The sequence below is a fragment of the Pipra filicauda genome, unplaced genomic scaffold, assembly GCF_003945595.2.
Source record: "Pipra filicauda isolate LSUMZ 115617 unplaced genomic scaffold, ASM394559v2 scaffold495_size435866_pilon, whole genome shotgun sequence".
In the NCBI taxonomy this organism is placed as follows: domain Eukaryota; kingdom Metazoa; phylum Chordata; class Aves; order Passeriformes; family Pipridae; genus Pipra; species Pipra filicauda.
The window spans coordinates 15,362-35,184 of record NW_024104637.1 but is presented as its reverse complement, the minus strand read 5'-3'; the positions used below and the strand labels follow the sequence as shown (position 1 = coordinate 35,184).

The 19,823-nt window shown below is 58.5% G+C and overlaps 2 protein-coding genes across 3 annotated transcripts; one reads left to right on the top strand and one right to left on the bottom strand.

The window, feature by feature from the left end:
- Positions 1-218: 218 nt before the first annotated feature.
- PARM1 (prostate androgen-regulated mucin-like protein 1) lies at positions 219-10,333 on the bottom strand. Its single transcript, XM_027716841.2, has 4 exons — positions 10,231-10,333; positions 2,364-3,035; positions 1,572-1,650; positions 219-1,022 (listed from the first exon to the last, which is right to left on the bottom strand). Exons 1-4 carry the CDS (start codon positions 10,283-10,285, stop codon positions 938-940), a joined length of 891 nt encoding a protein of 296 aa, XP_027572642.1. The 5' UTR covers positions 10,286-10,333; the 3' UTR covers positions 219-937.
- A 2,996-nt stretch (positions 10,334-13,329) lies between these two features.
- Positions 13,330-17,752, top strand: BTC (betacellulin). Of its 2 annotated transcripts, XM_027716842.2 has the most exons (6): positions 13,330-13,405; positions 16,184-16,279; positions 16,540-16,657; positions 16,794-16,940; positions 17,447-17,554; positions 17,650-17,752. In XM_027716842.2, the coding sequence occupies exons 1-5, from the start codon at positions 13,330-13,332 to the stop codon at positions 17,550-17,552; spliced, it is 543 nt and encodes a 180-aa protein (XP_027572643.1). In that variant the 3' UTR covers positions 17,553-17,554; positions 17,650-17,752. The 2 variants fall into 2 exon arrangements, with proteins under 2 accessions (XP_027572643.1, XP_039242573.1); XM_039386639.1 differs by having other exon boundaries at positions 17,447-17,752.
- The last annotated feature ends 2,071 nt before the right edge of the window (positions 17,753-19,823 follow it).

The following is a 19,823-nucleotide window of genomic DNA, read 5'->3' as shown; positions in this document are numbered from 1 at the left end:
TGAACAGCAGAGCCTGTTTGCCAGCCCGTGCTGGGACGCCCCAAAAGTTTGCAGCGTCATTTGGCGCTGGTTTATTTATTAAGGTCACGCAGTCTGAGGGCTTTGCTTTCCACTGCCAGGGAATTTAGCCAGGGGGAGAAGTGGCTGAGCATCCTCTTCCCAAACCAGCCCTGCCATCAGCCACCCGCAGTCTTCACACACTAAAAGCTGAACACGAATTGGAGATTAAAAGGACACTCCGCTGTATTTTAGCAGCCAAGATTTTTAAGGATTAAAAACAAAGGTGTGGAGCAAGCAGCCACGTGTGTGAAATGGGTGGTCAGTGCACCTTCCCATGGGCTCCCAGGCTGTGTTTGGGACAAAACCCCCACCATTAAGTGGGAAAAAAAGGAAATTAGGAGCTTCTGCACAGAAGCACCTACGGGAAAAGAGAGGGACTGAGCATCCCCATAACTGTTCATGGTCCTGGTGAGACAAGGCAAAGAATTTCACAGCAGAGCAACACAGGGAAGTGATTTTAGGGAAAGGGACAAGTGAAAGCACAGGAGACCCCTGCACACTGCTGGCTGTGCCTCAGCAACCCCCCATTCCCCCCCAAAATCACAGAGCAGCGGCATTTCAAAGGGTGCCACGGCACTGGCTGAACCTCCATCCTCTCCTTCGACCTCCCCATCCCTTCCCCCGGGGGAATTTGGGTTCCCTTGCCTACGACAAGTGGTTGATGTGCCCCAGGACTAAAGGCCAAAATTCAGGTTTATTGTTGGCACACTGCACACCCGCCCTCCTCTTCCTGTGCTCCACCAGACCCGCCGTGATCCTGCCCCTGGCAGGGGCTCCTGCCCCTGGCAGCATCTCCTCGACAGCGGATGCTCTGCTGCTGAAGCGCTTATAAATTAAGGGTTTATGGGGTTGTTTTTTTTTTTTTTCTTCATCCCTGCTAGGAATCATCGTAGAGAGGGTTGTTGTAGTTGCCCCAGGAGCCGTAGTCGTGGTCATCCAAAAGCCTTCCGTAGGAGGAGTGCCTGCCAGGGAAAGCAAACCTATTGATTTGGGGATTTGTCAGCTATTCTACTGTGGGGTGAAGAAATACTCGTGCAAGGGCTCCCTTTTAAGAGGAAGCACCAGGGCAGAAGGTAAGTCCAGGTTGGATTTTGCCCTTGTTGAACCAGACTAGACAGGGCAGGGAATTAAAACAAGACCTTTGCTCATCTCAGCTGTCAGCAGAGCCTCATTAGGGATGCTCAGCACTGGGCTGTGCTGCTGTTTATTGTCCCAGTCACAGCGAGACCCACGGCAGCAGCTTTCCCAAGGGATAATTACTGGTTAGGGCTATGCTGAGCAGTGTCTCTGGCATTTGAGCGAGGCTCTTGTAAAATGAGGAATTAGAACTCTGCTTTCCAGTATAGAAGGGGTAGGAAACGCAGCCGTGCTGGGACCAGAGGCTACACATCACCCCACTGTGCTTGGGGACAGCATCTCCTCAGGGCTTTGCCCTTGAGCATCACCCCTGTGATGGTGAGAGGGGCTGAAGCCTGGGGGGGTGGGGAGGGGCACCCCAAAAATAGCCTTACCTGATCTTGAGGTATGCTGCTGCCCCGAAAACCAGCACCACCACCACGATGACGGTCACGGTTATGGCCACGATGCTCCCTGTGGATGATCCATCAGAAAGGGCAAGGTTCAGCCTCCCCAGATCCCAGCTCTGTGGCACTCACCCCACACCCCAGCTACTCCCAATACACCCGTGCCAGCCATCTCTGACAGGGGGAATATTCCCTCACTGCTTCCCAAAGAGGATGCAGGGCACTCTTATATTTTTGCAATGGCCCCTTTCCCATAAGTCAGGAGAACTGGGGATAAAACAGAGCTGGGATTTGCTTGGGGACCATGGACTCACTCCTTGAAGCTCCTCCCAGCACCAGGCAGCCAAGGCTGGAAAATACTCCACATCCCTCTCTTTTCTGACCTTATGGAGCACTTTTCAGCTACCTGAGCTCACAGAAGGGGACAGAAAAAAGCCGGTATCAACTTAGCAAGGTGCACAGGAGGGAGGAGAAAAACCTGCATCACCCTAACTCAGGCTGCACCCACCACCCAGCCACTTGTTTCCTCTCATCCTTAAGTGCTTCAAGGCAAATTTACAAAACTAAGGATTTTGTTCCTGTCTCCAGGCAACCGAGATTTGTCATCTACAACTCCGGGCCTCTGCCAACGGAGCAGATGACACGGGCCCCTCTAGGAATGCTGCTGAGTGATGCTCCCAGGAAGCTGACCACCTCTTCCCTTCCAATTTGGGGGGTCTGCCCCTCCTGTCTGAGCACCCCGAGGCTGGCACTGTGTCTCTGAGGAGGGGTGGTGCTCACCTGCACTCAAGGCACGCGGCACCTCCTCCATGGTGACTCCGGTGGCTTTGTCCGAGGCCGTGGCCTCGGCCGCGCTGGGGCTCGCCACAGTCACTGGGGGGGGCGTTGGCTCCACGGCCAGGCTCGATGCCATGGCCAGAGTCCCCAGGGAAGGGACATCCTCGGTCAGTGTCGGTGGCTGGGTGGTGCCAGGGCTCGCCAGGACAGGCGTTGGGGACAAGACTGAGTCCGGGTCGCCGGTGGGAAGGGAGGCGGAGGACGAGGACGCTGCTGTGCCCGTGGGGCTGGAAGCTGCCCCCAAATCCACGGTGCTTCTTGCCAAGCTGGCAGGATTTGCTGTCCGATGAGCTGGGGCTGTCTCCGAGGTGGGTGGCACCGAGCTGGGGTCGGAGGAGGCAGAGGGACTGTCTGTCACGGCGATGGAGCTCACGGTGGCGGAGACGGGAGCAGGGGACGGTGCTGCCACAGGGGTGGCATTGTGGCCACCCCCCTCCACTGGCCCGGAGGACATCCCATCTCCGGAAGGTCCCGTGGGCGTGGGCGGGGAGGGCTGGCCAGGAGCTGGTGTGGGGACATCAGCATCCCTGGAGTCTGGTGGCACCGGGATCCCCTGCCAGAGGAAGGGGGGGCTGATGGGGTGCCGGGGTGATTCTGGGGAGTCATCGCCCAGTCCTAGGAGTGAGACAAAGAAATATTAAAGACAGGGAAGGCCTTGGGGTCACCTGAGGTGTGGGGAAGCACTGAAGGTTTGGGGAATTAAGCTGGAAATAAGTTTGTTTTTAAAACACTGAGAACCATCTAAAATAAAGAGGTGGAAAATGGAGTCGTGTACCTAGAGGTGAGGTTTAAACCAGATAGTTGCCCTGGCATAAATCAACGCCCTTTTTTTCCCCAAGGTTGGAATCCCCCCATTCCCAATCACCCCCTCCATCTTTCCAGCATCTCCTCCCAGCAGCAGGGTAGGAAGCTCCTCCTCGCAGCAACCACCGTGCAGCTGGGAATGATAACACAAGACGCCTCTTTCTCCTCTCCCCCCATTTCCTTGTGCATTCATTCATTTGTCTCCATTTCTTAGCATGAAGATGAGTCATTTTCTCCTCTGTCCCCACCAGCTGACTGCTGGGGCTTTTTTCTCCCCCTTTCTAGGCCTGAACTCAGCACTGGTCCGGCACTGGCAGCTGGCTCCCTCGGTATGGTTGGGGTGAGGGAAGAGTGTGCCAGCACTACGTGACACTGGGAGGCATTTTTGTTCCATCTATTCATTTATTTACACCCCCAGAGCATCCCAAACCCAGCACTGGGAAGAGCAAGAACTCATTCCAGCTGCAATGAACTAATTATATGAGTGTGGAGGACAAAACCATTCAGTGTCTTGTGTGTAGAAATGGTGGGATGTGGCACTGGTGAGCAGGGACTCACTAATCCAACCAAAATTTCTTCATTGGTGCTGTGGATGGCCAAGTGAAGAGCCCCATTTCCCAAGGAAAAAGGTCTTGGAGGTGGGACTGAGGCCGTGGCTGCTCTTTTCTCTCAGGGACAGGCACTTGGAGATGTCTCTGAGATTTCACCCTCCTCAGGCTGAGGACACAAGGCTAATAAGCCTTAGGATAAGGGAGAGGAGATGGATGACAGGCTGGAATCTGGTTGCTGAATAAGCCACCTGGCTCAGCACTGTGGCTTTCCAGACCACCACAGCAGCAGGGAAGCCTGGAGCAAGCATCCTTCAGATCAAAGTTCAGCATCCATCTGCGTTTCAATAGTCCTTGCTCCGACACACCTGGACATTCCAGATTTCTCCAACAGGTACCAGGCAGCCTCTGCAGCCCAGCATGACCATCAAGGTCCCCCCAGGGCTGGGAGCACCTTGAAAGTTTGTCACCTCTGTAAATGTAGATGCTCCCAGGCTGTCTAGGACAGAAGACAGATTTCCATCTCTGGGCAAAGCCACCCTGATGTCCCAAATTGCTTGGGGCCAGCAGAGCTCCCATGATCTACTTGAACTTTGGAGGCAAACCAATAGGGAGCTGGGAAAGCTGGCAGTGCTGCAGGCCTGGATGAGTCAGGAAGTTTCCGATAATATCTAAGGGGTATAAATTCAGAGGGCGAGCCAGAACTGGATGCAGGAACAATCCTTGGCTGCTGGCTGGGTGCTCCCGGCCAAGAAGGTCACAAGTCACAACGACACTTCCCAGGAGAGAGAGCACAACTGAAGGCAGCACACTGCTCAGCCCAGGCCTGGTTTTCCCTGTCTCTCCCTACCAGCAATCCCTGCCTGTGCCAGCACTGGGCCGTCCCCTTGTTTTTCCAAGCCATCGGCTTTGTCAGGTGATCTGGGACCCAGCCCAGTGGACCCCCCTGGGGTCCAGCTCTCACCTAGAGCACATGATCCCAGGAAATCCCAGCCACAATCCTAGAGGCAAGGTAGGCTGCTTCTGCATTGGAATGAGGATGAAAGGACAAAAAGGCTGAGGACCGCGTTGGGATGCTCCATGTGTCCCCACGTCACTCCACCCAGCTCATGGACAACCTGTCCATGGATTGGTGACTGTCCCCAGGGCCGGAGAGAACCCAGTTTAACTGCAAGTCCTGTCCTCTACCATCACGTGTGAAAGGGAAGATCAAAGGGAAAAAGAAAAGCCAAGGAGGGTGTTTCCTTGTTTCCCCAACACCTGGTCTGTAGGAGCTGCTGCTGGGAGCAGGAAGCAGAGCAGTGCAGTGGAATAAGGGACAAAACAAACAACTACAAAACTCCTTTTAAGACCACATTCAGTGGCTAAAAAAACTCAGCCAGGGGCTGTCAGAGGGACTGAGGGATGTTAGCTCCCAAAGGATGCCGAGCATAGCTCAGCCCTGAGGAATTTGCCCATCTAATTCACTTAAGGCAGTTGACCACCCCGCTGGAATCCAGCACAGAGCTGAGGCAGGGGGCTGCCAGGACAAGGTAACCACCTGGGAAAGCAGCAGGGCCACACTTCAGAGCCCCACGGGAGTTTTGGAAAGTCCTCTTTCCAGATTTTCTTCACTAGAAATACGGAAGACAGCTGAGAAAAGAACAACCCAAAGCCAAATAATTCTAATATTCTGCTTTGGGGAATATTAACCCTTATGACCTGCCAACCTAAGGAATGAGCCATCCATGTGATGGACTGTCTCCCTCTCCTATTGCCATGCTGCTCTCCTGGCTCCTGGAAGCCACACAGAGGGGCAGGCCTTGCCCTTGTGGGAGTTGAGCACCTCTCATGCTCCTTTTGGGAAAGGGCTGCGTGACCCGGGCAACGCGTTTCCCAGGCACTCCAAAAGCCATTGCAGCAAATCCTCAATTGCTCTGCCTGCTGAAACGCAGCATGAAAAGCCACTGGAGGACGTCTCCAGGCTGAGTGAATGACATCAGACAGAGCAACCTCGCCGGAGCAAACAAACGTCCACTGATAAGGCAGAGGTAGAGCTTTTAACAAGCCAGAATTCATTGTGCTTGACATAACCACCAGAAGATCCACACGGTCTGACCCACACCCCTGCTCTCAGCCCAAATTAACCAAGGCACCCAAGCCTCAGCTGCAGTCAGGGGTGCTCCTCCAGCAGCCAAGGCCACGGGGATAATGAAAGTTTCCATAACATGAATATTATTCATTCCGCCTGCCAGCAGCGTATCCTGACTGTGCTTAAACAAGGAATCCAGCCACCTGTTCTGAACAAGAAATACAACAACAGGATGAAAACAAGCCCCTGGAACACGGAGATCTGCTGAGCACCCATTTCATAGTGTGCCTCTGCAGCAAGATTGGGTACCACTTTCTATATCAGCTTATCAGCTCAGCAGCTGTTTTTGGGGCAAACACCAAAAACACCCCCATGCAACCAAGACAATACCTAAGCACCAGACTGCTCTTTAAAGTAAAAGTCTACAATAACCTCACTCCTTAACCTATCCAGAGAAAGGAAAAAAGAACCTTTTGCAGGTCCTGTGTTATGCTGGTCCTCACCAAGTGCTGACGACAGAACAGCCCCGACCCCCCTGGTCCTGCAGTGTGTGTTGGTTTATAACCAGGTTAAGTGATGCAGAGCAATAAAGCAATCTATATTTAAATATAAGGATTTCCTGTTCAAGAACTCGTTGCCTTGGCTTTGGTTTCTGTGGCCAGGGATTCCCATACCTTGTGCTGCTTTCTTTGCAGTTCCCTTCCTCCCTGTTCATGCTCGGCTGTAACGTTCACCGTGGTGTTTAACTGTAAAACCGGAACCATCTGGCTGTGGGTGGCAAAAGCTCTCCTTATGGTGGCTGGGACTAAACAAAACTCGGTTCTGCTTTGGGTTCAACTAGTTTTTCCAGCTGTTCAGCCCTGCACTGCCTCACCTTCCCCGTCACCACGCAGTTTGGGGTTTGGTGACGTTCACTTCTCTCCTGCCTGGCTGGAGGCCCCTCCTGCAGTACACAGGGGTCTGACTGATCTCTGTACTGATACGGGGGAAGGAACACAGAGGATGTGGTGGTTCTTTGGGTTCTTCATTTGCGTCTTTCTTTTTCTAGGGCGCTGTTGTGGAGCTCTGCCTCATTATCTGCCGAAAATATGGGGATGATGGGGAGGCCTGGGAGCAGCTCTGCAGGCTTCAAGCTCTGTCTCACACCCACCAAACCTTTCCATGCCATCGCAGAGGGAACACCCAGCTGGATTAGTAATGGGAAACAGTAGCTCCTGGGGATACCTCTGGCTGCTGTTGGGCCTCAATTAGTAAACCAGAGCAAACGTGGAGACTCTTGAGGTCTGAAGCAAAGCTCCAGCACTGCATGTGTGTGCTGGTGACCCATAACGTGGGCAGCAGCACCCCTGGGTGACATGCTGCTCCCTTGCCTCCTGCTCCAGCACCTCTGCTTTCAGTGCCAGGTTCTGTTGGTGGCAGCATAAAACTGGCTCTGAGAGGAAGAAGAGACCAAAGGGAGAAAACCAGGGGCCAGACACACCAACAGGTAAAAGGCAAAGCTATTCCCTGACGCTGCAAAGAAGCCAAGGCCGTCAGATCAAATAAATCTGCAGTTGCTCTGATTTACTGGCGAGCCGAGCCGGCTTCCTGCGTGATTAGTTTTATTCTGCTGCATGGTCGTTAAGTGCTTTAGGTCTAATTGCTCTGAGGCTTCATGTAGCTAAGAGAAGCAGCTCCACAATAGAAATCCGTGTGCTGTATCCGTGTGTCCCTCACAATCCTGAGGCTCTGTCCCAACCGTGCAGCTGGCCAGGACACCCTGGGGATGTTCATCCTACTGACGAGCCGCTCCATCAGTATCCACTTCCCCGGATGTAGCAGCATCTCTTGGCAGTGCACAGCCTGGCTTTTGCAGAAGGCAAGAGCAAAATCCACGTGGCTAAATAAAGGTGGGGATTTGGGGGATCTGGCAGTCTCTGCTCCTCCCAGCTGAGAATAACTTTTAAAATCCGCATGGCTGCCTGCACGCTGAACAGTCCCTGTGAGCAGCTCCTTCCTTGCCTGGGGTGGGTGTCCAAGTTCTCCTCAGGCACCACCTGCCCCATGATCCCAACCCAGGGGTGGCATAAGAAACCCACCCTGCACACAAAGAAAATGTGGTATTTCCCCCCAAAGCGAAGTGTTGCTTAATTATTTAACTCCTGAAGCCCTTGATCCTGAAGCTGCAACGGAATTACAACAGAAAAGAAGGTGAAGAGGCGTCTTTAGGTGGTTGGGAGAATGGCAGACAGACCTGCCTGCTTGGGACACCTCACAGAACTTTTTCCCAGGCGAATATCTTGGATATGACTTCGGAGCCAGCCAGGAATGTTGCAAACAGCAGCTCTGCCCAAGTGACAACGTAACAGCTCCGTAATTTTCCTGGCCAGCTGCTAATTACTGCTTCTAGGTGCAGCTTTCAACGTGCATCAGCCCCATTCCAGCCCTTCCCATGAGGAGAAGCAACTGGGTTTGGCAGAGGAATTTTGGAGCATCCTCTGGTATTAGAGGCGGATTGTTCCTTTGGGCTGGGAGAGGGGATGATTAAGTACCCATCTCTTCTGTACTTCGGGGAGGGGCAGAGCCAGGAATGCTCAAAGCTTTACCTCCTCCACGGCAGCCTAAAACAGTCCCTGAGGCTCCCAGGTCCCCAAAAAGCAGCTTTGCCACCCCGAGTCTCCATGAAGAAGCACTCAAAACCTTTAAAGCCAAGAGCTGCCTCTTGCAGATGCTTTAAAATGTCTCAGCCGGGGCACAGGGTGAATTGCTGAAGGGGAAAGCAGGCTCAGGGCTGGGCATCATCTCGGGAAAGCAAAGCAGGTTTGAATTTACATCCCGAGTAAGGAGTAATAACAGGATCAAAACTTCCCTGTGTGAGAGGCTGTTATTTCATTACGTGGCCAGGCAAAGCCCAGACTTCTTTTACTCCTGCCCAGTGATGTCCTTGCTGTCACCAAGTCCTGAAGAATGAGCTCAAAGCGTATTTAAATCGTGCTCTGTGTTTCCTCCCAAGTGATAGACATATATACGTTTAAGAATTATTTCTATGGGGACAAAAAAAGTCATAGAAAGCATCTGAAAGATGCTCTGGGGGTGTCTGGGAGCAGCCTGAGAGCCACGGGACCACAGTCCAGGGAAATCTTTCCCGGCTTTTCTGCCAAGCCTCGCTGGCGTTGGTGCTTTAGAGAGGGATGGTCGTGGGAACAGCTTCGGGTTTGGCCCGGGCGCTGGGAAAAACCCGCCTCCCAACCCCGAAGGTTGGCTTCTAGCAGAGACTGGCTGCTTTGGGGGCAAACTGGGGCCAGGCAGGAGCCCGTGAGAGCAGCATCCCCAGCATCCCCGCGGAGCAAAATGTTCATCCCCATCCCTCCCAAATACATTTGCTTGGAAAGCGCAGAAACAGGAGCTTGTTGGCAAACTCCCCCTTTACAGGGAGAAGGATTCATTCGGCTCTCCCTCCCCTCGCACCACTGGGGTCGCTTATCAGGGGAAGGTTTCCCGCAAGCTGATGTGGTTCGGGGTGGTGGTTTAGGGACCTGCCCAGCTGCTGTTTTGGGGACGTGGCTGAGGGGCTGTGGGCTGTCATAGCAGGGAGCACAGAGCTGGCCCTGCTGCCTCGTCCCCTCGCTGTGCTCTGCCGGCGGGGATTGATAATGACAGCTTTGCCCGATGGATTTCTCCTCGCGCGCGTCCCCGGTTATGCAAGTGTGTTTTCCATGTTTCTGAGCAGGCAGCTCCTCGTGTTGTTTATTAAAAACCCAGCCGGGGTGGGTGGCGGGGCGACCTGCGCTCGCTGTCGCATCGGCCGGGGGCAGAACTGTCTCCTCTGACCGTCTCGGTGGGGGAAAAGGTGTCAGATTGGGTGTTTCTGCGGAAAGGGGAGGCTGGTGCTGCTGGGGGGAGATGCCTGGAGCTGGTGGGGAAAACACCAGGAGCTGGGGATGCGGGAGCCTCCGCTCAAGGCCAGGGAGAGACATAAAAGCTCCTTCAAAGCAGTGACCGCGCTGGGAAGGGGGATGCAGGGCTGGGGGTGAGCACCAGCCCGGGCAGGGGGGTGCCCGTGAGGAGATGTTGGTGGTCCCATGAAGTTGTCCTCTTTCAGAGCAGCCGGGAACCCGGCTGGGGACCCTCCTGTGGGGCAGGGGATAAGGAAAAGAGGGATGAAACACCCCTTGCCCGCTCCCACCGGTGTCATTGAGGGAACCCCCGGGGGGGCGTGAGTGGGACCAGTGGTGGTGGGTCGCTCTGCGGAACCCTTCTCCTGCCGGGAAGGAGCCGGGCCGTCCCAGGCAAAGCGGGGGCTTTGCCTTCCCCCCGTCCCCGCCGCATCGCCCCCATCCTGGCACCCCGGGGGCTCCCCGGTGTGTGTCCCCCCCGTCCCCACGCCGGTGCGGCGGCGGGCGCTTACCTGCCGGGAGGAAGAGGAGGGCGAGGAGGAGGAGGAGGCGGCAGCAGCAGCCCATGGTGCCGGCGGCGCTGGCAGCCGCGGCGGGAGGGACGCACCGCCCGGCCCCGCCACCGCCACCGCCCCGGCCCGGCCCCCGTCACCGCCGCCGCCGCCACCCCCCGCCCGCGCCCGGCCCACAGCGGCACCTGCCGGCCCCGGGCACCGCGGCGGGGATGCGGGACCCGCACCGGCGGGGCGTGAGGGACAGCGGGAGGGGCACGCCGGGCACCGGGAGGAGGATGCGGGGGGGCTCCGGGAGGAGGATATGGGGCGCTGGGCGCTGCGTGTGGGACCGCAGCATCGGTGGGTACCAGGAGCTGGCTGTAGGGGTACCAGGCGCCGGGGAACAGCATACTGGGTGCTGGCACTGGGACCAGTCGCCCTGCCCTGGGATGACTGGGTGCTGAGCACCTCACACTGTCAGTGGGCATCATGATCTGAGGACTGGGCATGGGGTGCTCTTGTCCCAGCCAGTGGCACTAGGTGGGGGATCAGGGTGCCCTGTGGCACTGCCACGTGTCCCCCTTCATCCTCAGGGCCATGCCAGCTCCTGCTTGAATATAATGCATTGGAATTGTGCATTGGCACAGGTTGCCCAGAGAAGCTGTGCCTGTCCCATCCCTGGAAGTGTCCAAGGCCAGGCTGGACAGGGCTTGGAGCAACCTGGAGTAGAGGAAGGTGTCCCTGCCCATGGCAGGGGGGTTGGAACAGGATGTGCTTTAAGGTCCTTTCCAACTCAAACTGTTCTGTGATTCCATGATTCTGGATCTCCCTGAGGATCCCTTTGCCTGCTGCATCCAGGGGGTGTGGTGCCAGTGGTGGGGGACACCCCAGGTACCTGCATCAGGCCAGAGCCAGGCAGCCAGGGTCCTGCCTTCCCACAGCAAAACCAGCTCCCAAAATGCAGCTCCCAGTGCCCAAAGGACCCAGCCCGGAGACACCTGTGGCACAGCAGGAGGTACGAGGGCCATTTTTTTGCCTCTTTCATTCTGGAAAGTGCTTTGCTGCGGGTGAAATGTTTTCGGGCTGAACTCATCACCTCCGGGCTTTCGCATGCTTGCTATGGAAAAGGATGTCACGGAGCCCGGGCTGTGGCCAAGCTATCTTTATCCAGGGTTATGCAGCCCTCTATTCTATTGCATTGTGTGGCATTTTCTCAGGATGGATCCTGGCTCTGGGCCTAAAACAGCAGGACACAAAATCCAAGTCAGCCGGCGTTCCTGAAGCGGATGGTGTCAGGCGATATCTCAGCTCTCCTTGAAACCTTTCCTCTGCTCGGGAGGAGGAAAAATAATGCTGTTATTGCTGCTGGAGCTTGGTGCCGTGGGAACAGCGTGATAATCTCCCTGCTGCTTCTCTCCCATCCCGTTTTTTTTGTTGTTGTTGATGGTGCTGCATGCTTCCATGGGCAGGAGTTTTTTGAGGAGAGGGCACAGCCGCCACTTCCCACTGTGGCCTTGGATGGAAAACCCCAAACCTGAGCTGGGTGTTGGGGTGCCAAGGGCTGGGCTGTGGGAGGCCTGGAACATCCCTGATGGTCACCAGGCTTGGGCTCCAGCTGCCATCTGCTGGTCACCTCTGTCTGGTCACCTCAGTAGAGCAGAGGACACATGGCCAGTGAGATGTCCCGTTCTGGGCATATCTTTTTCTGGGGATACCTTCTGCCAGCCATTTCCCATGGAAACTGTTACCTCTGGTCACACCTGCCTCGGGGCTCCAGTTCTTTTCAAACCACTTTAAAATGCTTTTTCTCCCCAGTTTTATCCAGATACGAAGGATGCTGAAGGGAGACTGTTTCCTTTTGGTGGGCACAAGGATTTTTTTCCTGCCTGCTCCCTGGCTGTGCCTGCCCCACCGGGATGAAGTCAGCTCCTCTTGAGTGGCCCCGTGCCACATCCAGCTGCCAGCTGCCGGTTTCACCAGTCTTGCCCAAGTCCCCACAGGAGCTTTGCAATGCTCCTCTGGTGGTTCATCACCCCCCGCCTGCTTTTGGGGAGCAGCTGGCAGGGAGCCAGGGTGGCCACGAGCCGAGGGGTGGGCGATACCGGCGTGCCGGAGCTTGCGGCAGGATTTTTTGGCTGAGCAGGGCTGAGGGAGCTCGCTCACCCCCTGGCCAGCAGCCAAATGGCATGGCTGGGTGGCTGCCAGCACTTGCATTAATAGCTGCCAGCTTGCGGTTTGAGGTCACCCGTTCTTTCCAGTCTTTCATTTCCACCTTCGTTCGCGCCTGTAACGACCGGGAGCAGGGAGCAGCTCCGCCTCTCCTCCCTGCCCGAGCCCCTCTTCGCCGGACAAAGCTCTTTCGCTTTCCTTGGAGCCAGGACAGCAACAGCCCGTGGAGCCACATCCCTACCGAGCATCCCTAGATGCCAGGAGGGGACCTGCCAGCATCCCGCGGGGACACCTTCACCCCTGTTCCTCGAGACTTCACTCAGGGGGCCAGAAAACATCTTCCCACACACCCCGAGGCAAAAAACCACCCCAAGGCCAGTGTGCAGAGGGCTCGTGCCAAGGCACAGCCCCTCGCAGGATGATTCGGAGCTGCCGTCATCCCCTGCCAAGGCCTTTGGGAGGGTGTTTTACAGCTGCCTGCTATGAATAAATCTCCCTTTTCATAACAAGCTGGCCGGGGATAAATGGCTCTGGGGACGTGAGGCTGGGCCTGGGTGCACACCCTCCGTCCCTCCGGGGAGGGGAGCCCCGGAGTCCCTCTTGGAACCCGGGATGGCAGGATAGGGGTCCGTCTCGCTGCCCAAATCCCCAGGGATGCTGGGGTGAGGCATCTGCTTGACGCCTCCCGGCAGGACGGGGCCAGGCGTGTCTGGTGCGAGGTGGGACGTGCGTCGGTGGGACACGCGTGGGTGGGACACACGGGAGGGGACGTGCCGGGGGGGCACCGCCGGACCGCCAAGGGATGGCTCCGGCGGGGTGGGAGCCGCGCAGCTGGAAGAGGAGGAGGCGGAGGAGGAGGAGGAGGGCGGCGGTGCCGAAGCGGCCGCCCCCGTCCCGCCCCGCCGCAGCCGCCGGGCACCGGGCACCGGGCAGGCGGCGGCGGCGCGTATGGAGGCGGTGGCGGCGGCCCCGGCCCCGGGCGGCGGCCCCGGTACCCTGCTGCTCTGCCTGGCCCTCGCCTCCGGTAAGCACGGGGGTCCCCTGTCCCGCCACTGTCTCGGTCCCGGGATACCCAGATACTGACAGAGGGTGTTCCCTCCTGTCCCGGCCCGGTGCCCCCCCTCCCGGCCCGGTGCCACCCCCACTGTCCCAGCCCGGTGTCACCCTCTGTCCCGGCCCCGTCCTGTCTCCGGTCCCCGTGCTACCTCTGTCCCATCCCGCTGCCTCCCGGTCCCTGGTGATCCTACACCTGCCTCCTAGTCTCATTCCGGTGCTCCCCCTGTCCTGGTGCTTCCCCATCCCACTCTGTTGCTCTCCCGATCTCATTCTGCTGCACTCCTGTATCCCCTGCTGTCCCACCCCATCCCGATGCTGACACTGTCCCATCCCAGTGTTCACCCTGTCACCCTGATGTTTTCTCCAGTCCCATCCCAGTGACTCCCTGTGTCCCCCTGGACAATCCCGTCCCAGTCCTTCCCCCACGCTCAGCCTGGTGTTTACCCAGTCCCGTCCCAGGGCTCTCCCATGTGTCCCCAGGTCTCATCCTGGAATTCCCCAGCATCCCGTTCCAGTGCTCCCCTTGACTCCGAATCCCCGAATCCTTTGGGGCCAGGGTATCCTGGCTGGATCCTGGAGCAGGAGTGGGATGCTTTTCCCACCTGTTGATGGGACAGTGCTCACGGGTGCCCAAATACCCTCTGCCATCTTTGGCAGCACTGGGGAGGGAGGATGCCGGGGGGGATGCAGTACCTATTCAGCAGGTGTGTGAGCATTCCCATGTTAGTTCCTGAGTGTTTGGGAAGCAGGAAGATGCAGGCAGCAGCCTGCTCAGGGCCGGCAGGAGATAACCACAGGTAGGGTTGGGCAGCTGATGTCCCCCTGGCAGAGAGTGCCAGCACTGGAATTTCGAGGGAGCTTTCCTCTCCGCTGGGAACAGGTTGGGTTTGGCCTTTCGGCAGGGCTGGTGACGGCACTTGGCAGAACCTGCCAAACCTGTGCTGGCAGGAGGAAACCAAGGGTGGCCGACCTGTTTTGGGGCTGGGGTGCCCCATCGGACCAAGGCAATGCCCTGGGTGGTTGCTCTCCTGCAGTTTGGACTTTCCCGGCGGAGCGTGGGGGTGTTACAGCAAACTAATCCGGTGTTTGGGATACTTTCCTGGGTTATCTTTGGCTGTTCAGAAGGGAGTGCAGCCTTAGATAGTGGAGCCGGGTTCTCTGTGCATCAAAGAGATGAGGTTGTTTGCACCCGCAGCTCCAGGGTGCTGCGATCCGGGTGCAGGAGGCACAGCCCCCCTCCCTCCGGAGCTGGCGCTGCCCCAGGGCAGTCCTGCCAAGGGGCTGCCAGCCCGGAGGATGCCAGAGCTCCGCATCTGGTTGCAATAAGGGTGGGGATCTCATCTTGGTGGGGATCTTTCCATGCCGAGCTGTGAACTCGGTCACCGGGAGTGAAGTCAGCCTCCCTCCCTGCACCGCCGCGTGCCCACGCCGCCCGCAGCTGCTTCCCGGGGGGAAGCCGCCCCGTGGCTCATCCCTGGCTCCCGCCAGGCAGCTCCCACCCTGCCGCTGGGCCGGAGGGGCCGGTGGGCTCCGTCTCCTCCCCGCCGGGCTCTTTTGGAGCTCTGTTACCCAGAGCGCGTCATTAGAGCGGCAGTGGCTATATATAGCCAGGAGGGACGTGTGTGCCGGGAATGTCCCTGCCGTGGGACGGGGGGGACTCCGGAGGCTTGGCTGGGCAGCCTCCACCACTGTTTCCAGGGTGCCGAAGGGCCGGGTGAGAAAACAGGTACCAGGAGACGAGGCTGCCAGGATTTGGCTGCGCAAGCTCTCCGCTCTCTGGGAGGCCTCGACGTGCACCCACTCGGGATGGGAACACCCCCCGCCTCGGCGTGTCACCCTCGCGGGAGCCGCCCAGCACCCTGCTCCGTCAGGCAGGACCTGTCCCCGCTCCCCTGGGTGCCACCGCGGCGGGGTGAATCCCTGGGGAGGGCCGGGCTGGGAGCGGGGCCGTGCTGAGTCAGTGCTGGTATGCCAGCGATCCGGTTACCGCCGCCGTGACGCGCCGGGGCTCAGCCGCCTCTCAGTTTCGCCCCGTGGCCACGGTGACCAAGGTGGCCTCTTTCCTGGCTCAGTTCGAGCTGCGCTCCAGGGAGACCCTAGAGCACCTTCCAGCGCCTAAAGGGGCTCCCAGAGAGCTGGAGAGGGACTTGTCACAAGGGCTTGGAGTCACGGGACATGGGGAATGGCTTCACACTGACAGAGGGAAAGTTTAGATTGGATACCAGGAAGAAATCCTTCCTGGTGAAGACAGTGAGGCCCTGGCACAGGTTGCCCAGAGAAGCTGGGGCTGCTCCATCCCTGGAAGTGTCCAAGGCCAGGTTGGACGGGACTTGGAGCAACCTGGGACAGTGAAAGGTGTCCCTGCCTATGGCTGGGGAGTTGGAAAAAGATGTGCTTTACAGTCTGTTCAGACTGAAACCAATCTGCGATCTGGGGATCCATCCCTGCATTCTCCCAGGGCAGAGGAGCAGCTGGCTGCCTGCAGGCAGGGCTGTGTGCCCCAAAACCCGCCCCTCTGGCTCCCGGACTCCCGTGCTGGGGCGTTGGCGGGTGGAGGTGACAGGCGGGGACCGGCTTTCCCTTCTCCTCGCCCTGGGGAAAAGCTGATGCTGCCAGGGAAGGGGGGCCGTGGGCGCAGCTGCAGAGCCCGTTGCCGGTCCCCACCCTGTGGTTGTGGTGGGGCTGTGGCAGGGATGCCGGGGCTCTGGCCAGGCTCCCTCTTCGAGCCATCTCCGCTGCTTTCCAGGCTTGGCATTCTTCAGCTGCGTGGGCGCCGACGCCAACGTCACCGCCGGGCATGGCACGGAGGGGCTCACCTGCGACACGGCCAAGGGGTGCACAGGTAAGGTGGAGGTGTGAGGATGCTCGGGGGAGCCGGAGGCGTTGTATGAGAGCTGGGCGGTGCAGGGGAGCGGGCTGGGATGGCACAGGAGCAGGTGTTTTGTCTGGCAGAGCCGCGCAGCCTCCACGGAGCTGGGAAGCAAAGGCCACTTGGCTGCTGTTTGCAGCTGGCCAGGCTTGGACCTGCTGCTCTGGGATGCTGCTGCTTCTGGGCGGAGCCGTAACCCCTCTGGGGGAATTCTTTGTCCTTGCCACCCCCAGGGAACGGGACGCAGCTGCGGCGGCAGGGCCACTTCTCCCGGTGCCCGGAGGAGTACAAGCACTACTGTGTCAAGGGGAGGTGCCGCTTCCTCGTGGCCGAACAGGCGCCGGCCTGTGTGTAAGTCACTGCTGGTGACTGGCAAGGGGTGGGATGCCGTGCCCGTCCTCCCTGGGAGAGCGGGATGAGGGGGGCACGGGCACCACGGCTGTTTTTGGGACCCCTCCTCTTCTGCCTCCCTTGTGCCGCGGGGCAGGTGCGAGCGAGGCTACACCGGGGCTCGCTGCGAGAGGGTGGATCTGTTCTACCTGCGAGGGGACCAGGGCCAGATCGTCATCATCTCCCTGATCGCCGCCATCGTCACCCTCATCATCCTCGTCGTCGGCATCTGCCTCTGCAGTCAGTACGTCAGGGGACAGGGAGGGGAGGGAAAGAGGGAAGGGAAGGAAAGAGGGAAGGAAAGGAGGGAAGGGAAAGAGGGAAGGGAAAGAAAGAGGGAAAGGAAAGAAAGAGGGAAGAGAAAGAAAAACGGAAGGGGAAAAAGGAAAAAGGAAAGAGAGAAGGGAAGGAGGGATGGGAAAGAAAAAGGGAAAGAGGGAAGGAAAATAAGAGAGAAGGGAAAGAGAGAGGGAAGGGAAAGAGGAGAGGGAAGAGGAAGTTCTAGACTGGGAGTAAATCCTGCCCAGTTCTGCTGGCTCCAGGCAGGTGAAATTTGGGCTGCCCCAGCCAGGTGGGATATGGCTCTGCGGGTGCAGGGAAGTGCCTGGGACATTCCTTTGGGGCTGAAAACTGGATGAGATCCCCCCTGGAGCCTTTGCAGTGTGAAAGCAGAGGAACATGGAGCAGCATGGCTGCCACGTCTCATTCTGCCTCTATTTTTTTTTATTATTTTTTTCCCACCCCGAAAAGCCACTGTCGGAGGCAGCGTAGGAAGAGAAAGGCAGAAGAGATGGAGACGCTGAACAAGGACTCACCTTCCCGAAGCGAGGACGTGCGGGAGACGGGCATCGCATGAAGGTGCACAGGGCCGGGCGGCGACCGAGTCGGTGTGACCGGACCCCCCCCGCACCGGGGCCGGTGCCGAGACCCCACGGGCTCCGCTCTCTCCGCAGGAGCTCCCGGTACCTGCGGGCGGGTCCCGGGCGGCAGCACCGGCTGGCTCGATGGGCGAAGGCTAAAACCGCACGGGCGGGCTTGAATAAAAGGGGTGTCGGAAAGGTGTCCGCGGGTCGCCGGTGTCCTTTGGCGGGCGGCGGGGCCGAGGCCGGCGCGGGGCTGCGCTGCCGCACCGCGTCCGCCAGACGGCGACACTGCGCCGGGCGGGGCAGGCGCGGGGCTGCTGCTGCGGGTGCGGGACGAGCTCTGGGCGAGGGGGGGGGGACAGAAGGTCCTGTCCCATCACGGTCCCCGTCCCGGCTCCCAGGGGCTCTGTCGGGCTCAGGGTCCTGTTCTGGGCGGCCCGGGGGCCGTGCTGGAGCTGCTCCCGGTGCCGTCACAGGGACCGGGCCGAGTTCAGCGTCCCCAGAGCGCTCCGGACCGAGGGCTCCCGGTTCCCCCGGGGCTCCTGCCGAGCGGCTCCCCGTCCCACTGCAGCCCGGGATGGCCTCGGCGTCCCGGGGAGTGACCGGGCGAGGGAAACCGGGAAAAAGTGGGGGAAAACAGGTGAGAGCCGGGATAACCGGGGCCGTTCGGTCCCTTCTCCCCACGTCGCGGGCTCTGGTGCCCGGCTACGATCTGGACCGTACCCAGGCGGCCACAGGTGATGGTTTGCTTCCCTCCCCTCGGTGCGGGACCCCCTCCCCCTACGTGGGTCCCTGTGACTCTCCCGGTGGGTTTCGGCACCGACTCTCTGGGGTCCCCTCCTGGGGAGTAGTGGTGACATCTCAGTCAGTAGGGCTGGGGGTCCCTGTTATCTCCCACCCTGGACTGGGGACATGGGGACCTGGCAGAGCTGGGGATCCTTGGCAGTTCCCAATTCCCACCACGGGATCATCTCCCTTGTGAATCGTGACCTGGTGACTGGCCATGAGGGCTCCACCCGCGCTGTGTCTCCCACCCAGTACTGGGAGACTGGGAGCCAGCAGGGCTGGGGGTCTCCCCGGGGAGCTGGTGACCCTTCCTGCCACCAGGCTCCGTTCTGCCAGCAGAGGCCTCTGCCCAGGTCTCTCCCATAGTGGCTCCCAGCAGGACAGACCTCCCCAGCCTGGTGCTGGCTCTGGCAGAGACGGGGAAAAGTTCGATCTGGTGAGTGTGGGAGCTACTACTGGGGGAACTGGTTTGCACTGGGGTTCAGCCCTTCATCACTGCCCAGCATCATCCTTGTAGGTAAATGCCCAGGGGCCAGAGCTGGCAGTTTTTAGGTGCAGTTTTGGGGGCCTGGGGCTGTGCAAACCCCTCCTGTAACTGAAAACTTCCTTTTTCATCTCAAATCGTGCCATGGGATTCCTGCAGCCCCAGGCAGTGACCCCTGCCTGGCTGGACACAGGGAGTGGTGACCACCCCCGCGGTGCCGGTCCCTCTGGAGGTGTTGGTGGCCCAAGCAATGCCAAGTGGCTGTGCCAAAGTGTGAGGAAGGCTCATCCCAGCGCCCAGTCAAGGAGCACAGCCCTGAGGCGCCAAGGGACATTGTTTTGGGCACCTACTTCACCAGGTTCCACGATTTTCCCCTGGGGAAACGGATTATGGGTTCCACAAAGCTGCTGGAAGCCCTGGCTCTGAGCTGAGTGGCACCAGCATCACCTGGGAGCTGGTTCACCCCCCTATAAATGGCTGTTTATCTCCAGGCTCTGCCGGGCCTGGCTATGGGGCTTCCAGCTGTGAGGAATACACTCGCTGCTCCTTTTGGGAATGTGCTGTACGCAGTCCAGAAGACAAATAAAATTAAAAGGAGGTAGAGCCTGTTTCCTATCTGGTTTTGGGGGGTTGATGTTGATGGCTGGGGTGCTGCTGGCCCTGAGGAGCTGGGAAAAGCAGGCACTGGGGAAGCGAGCAGGCCTGCAAGTCTCAGAGGTGGATAAAACTAATACTTTAAATCTTTTTTTTTTTAATGCTTTTGTGGGGCACTGGCCAGGTAAATGTTGGAGCCATTTTATTCAGCGCTGGGTTTTCAGTGCCTCAGGTAATTCCTTTTCCCATCACAGGCCTGCATTCCCTGGTTGGAAGGTTGTAGGGATGCTGCTCCCACCCTGGAATATCCTGCATTGCTGCTAAATTCCTGCTGTACCCTGATATTTTGGTGGAGAGCAGAAAGACTGGATGGGAAGGGTTGCACTGAGCAACAAGGATG

What these genes read in the sequence shown, in the direction of transcription:
- PARM1 (XM_027716841.2), bottom strand. Translation starts at nt 10,285, where the DNA reads ATGGGCTGCTGCTGCCGCCTCCTCCTCCTCCTCGCCCTCCTCTTCCTC. An exon ending in GCCGCGTGCCTTGAGTGCAG is followed by an intron (nt 1,651 to 2,363) that starts GTGAGCACCACC and finishes GATCATCCACAG; the next exon opens with GGAGCATCGTGGCCATAACC. An exon ending in GCAGCATACCTCAAGATCAG is followed by an intron (nt 1,023 to 1,571) that starts GTAAGGCTATTT and finishes TTTCCCTGGCAG; the next exon opens with GCACTCCTCCTACGGAAGGC.
- BTC (XM_027716842.2), top strand. Translation starts at nt 13,330, where the DNA reads ATGGAGGCGGTGGCGGCGGCCCCGGCCCCGGGCGGCGGCCCCGGTACC. An exon ending in CTGCCTGGCCCTCGCCTCCG is followed by an intron (nt 13,406 to 16,183) that starts GTAAGCACGGGG and finishes GCTGCTTTCCAG; the next exon opens with GCTTGGCATTCTTCAGCTGC. An exon ending in GAACAGGCGCCGGCCTGTGT is followed by an intron (nt 16,658 to 16,793) that starts GTAAGTCACTGC and finishes GCCGCGGGGCAG; the next exon opens with GTGCGAGCGAGGCTACACCG.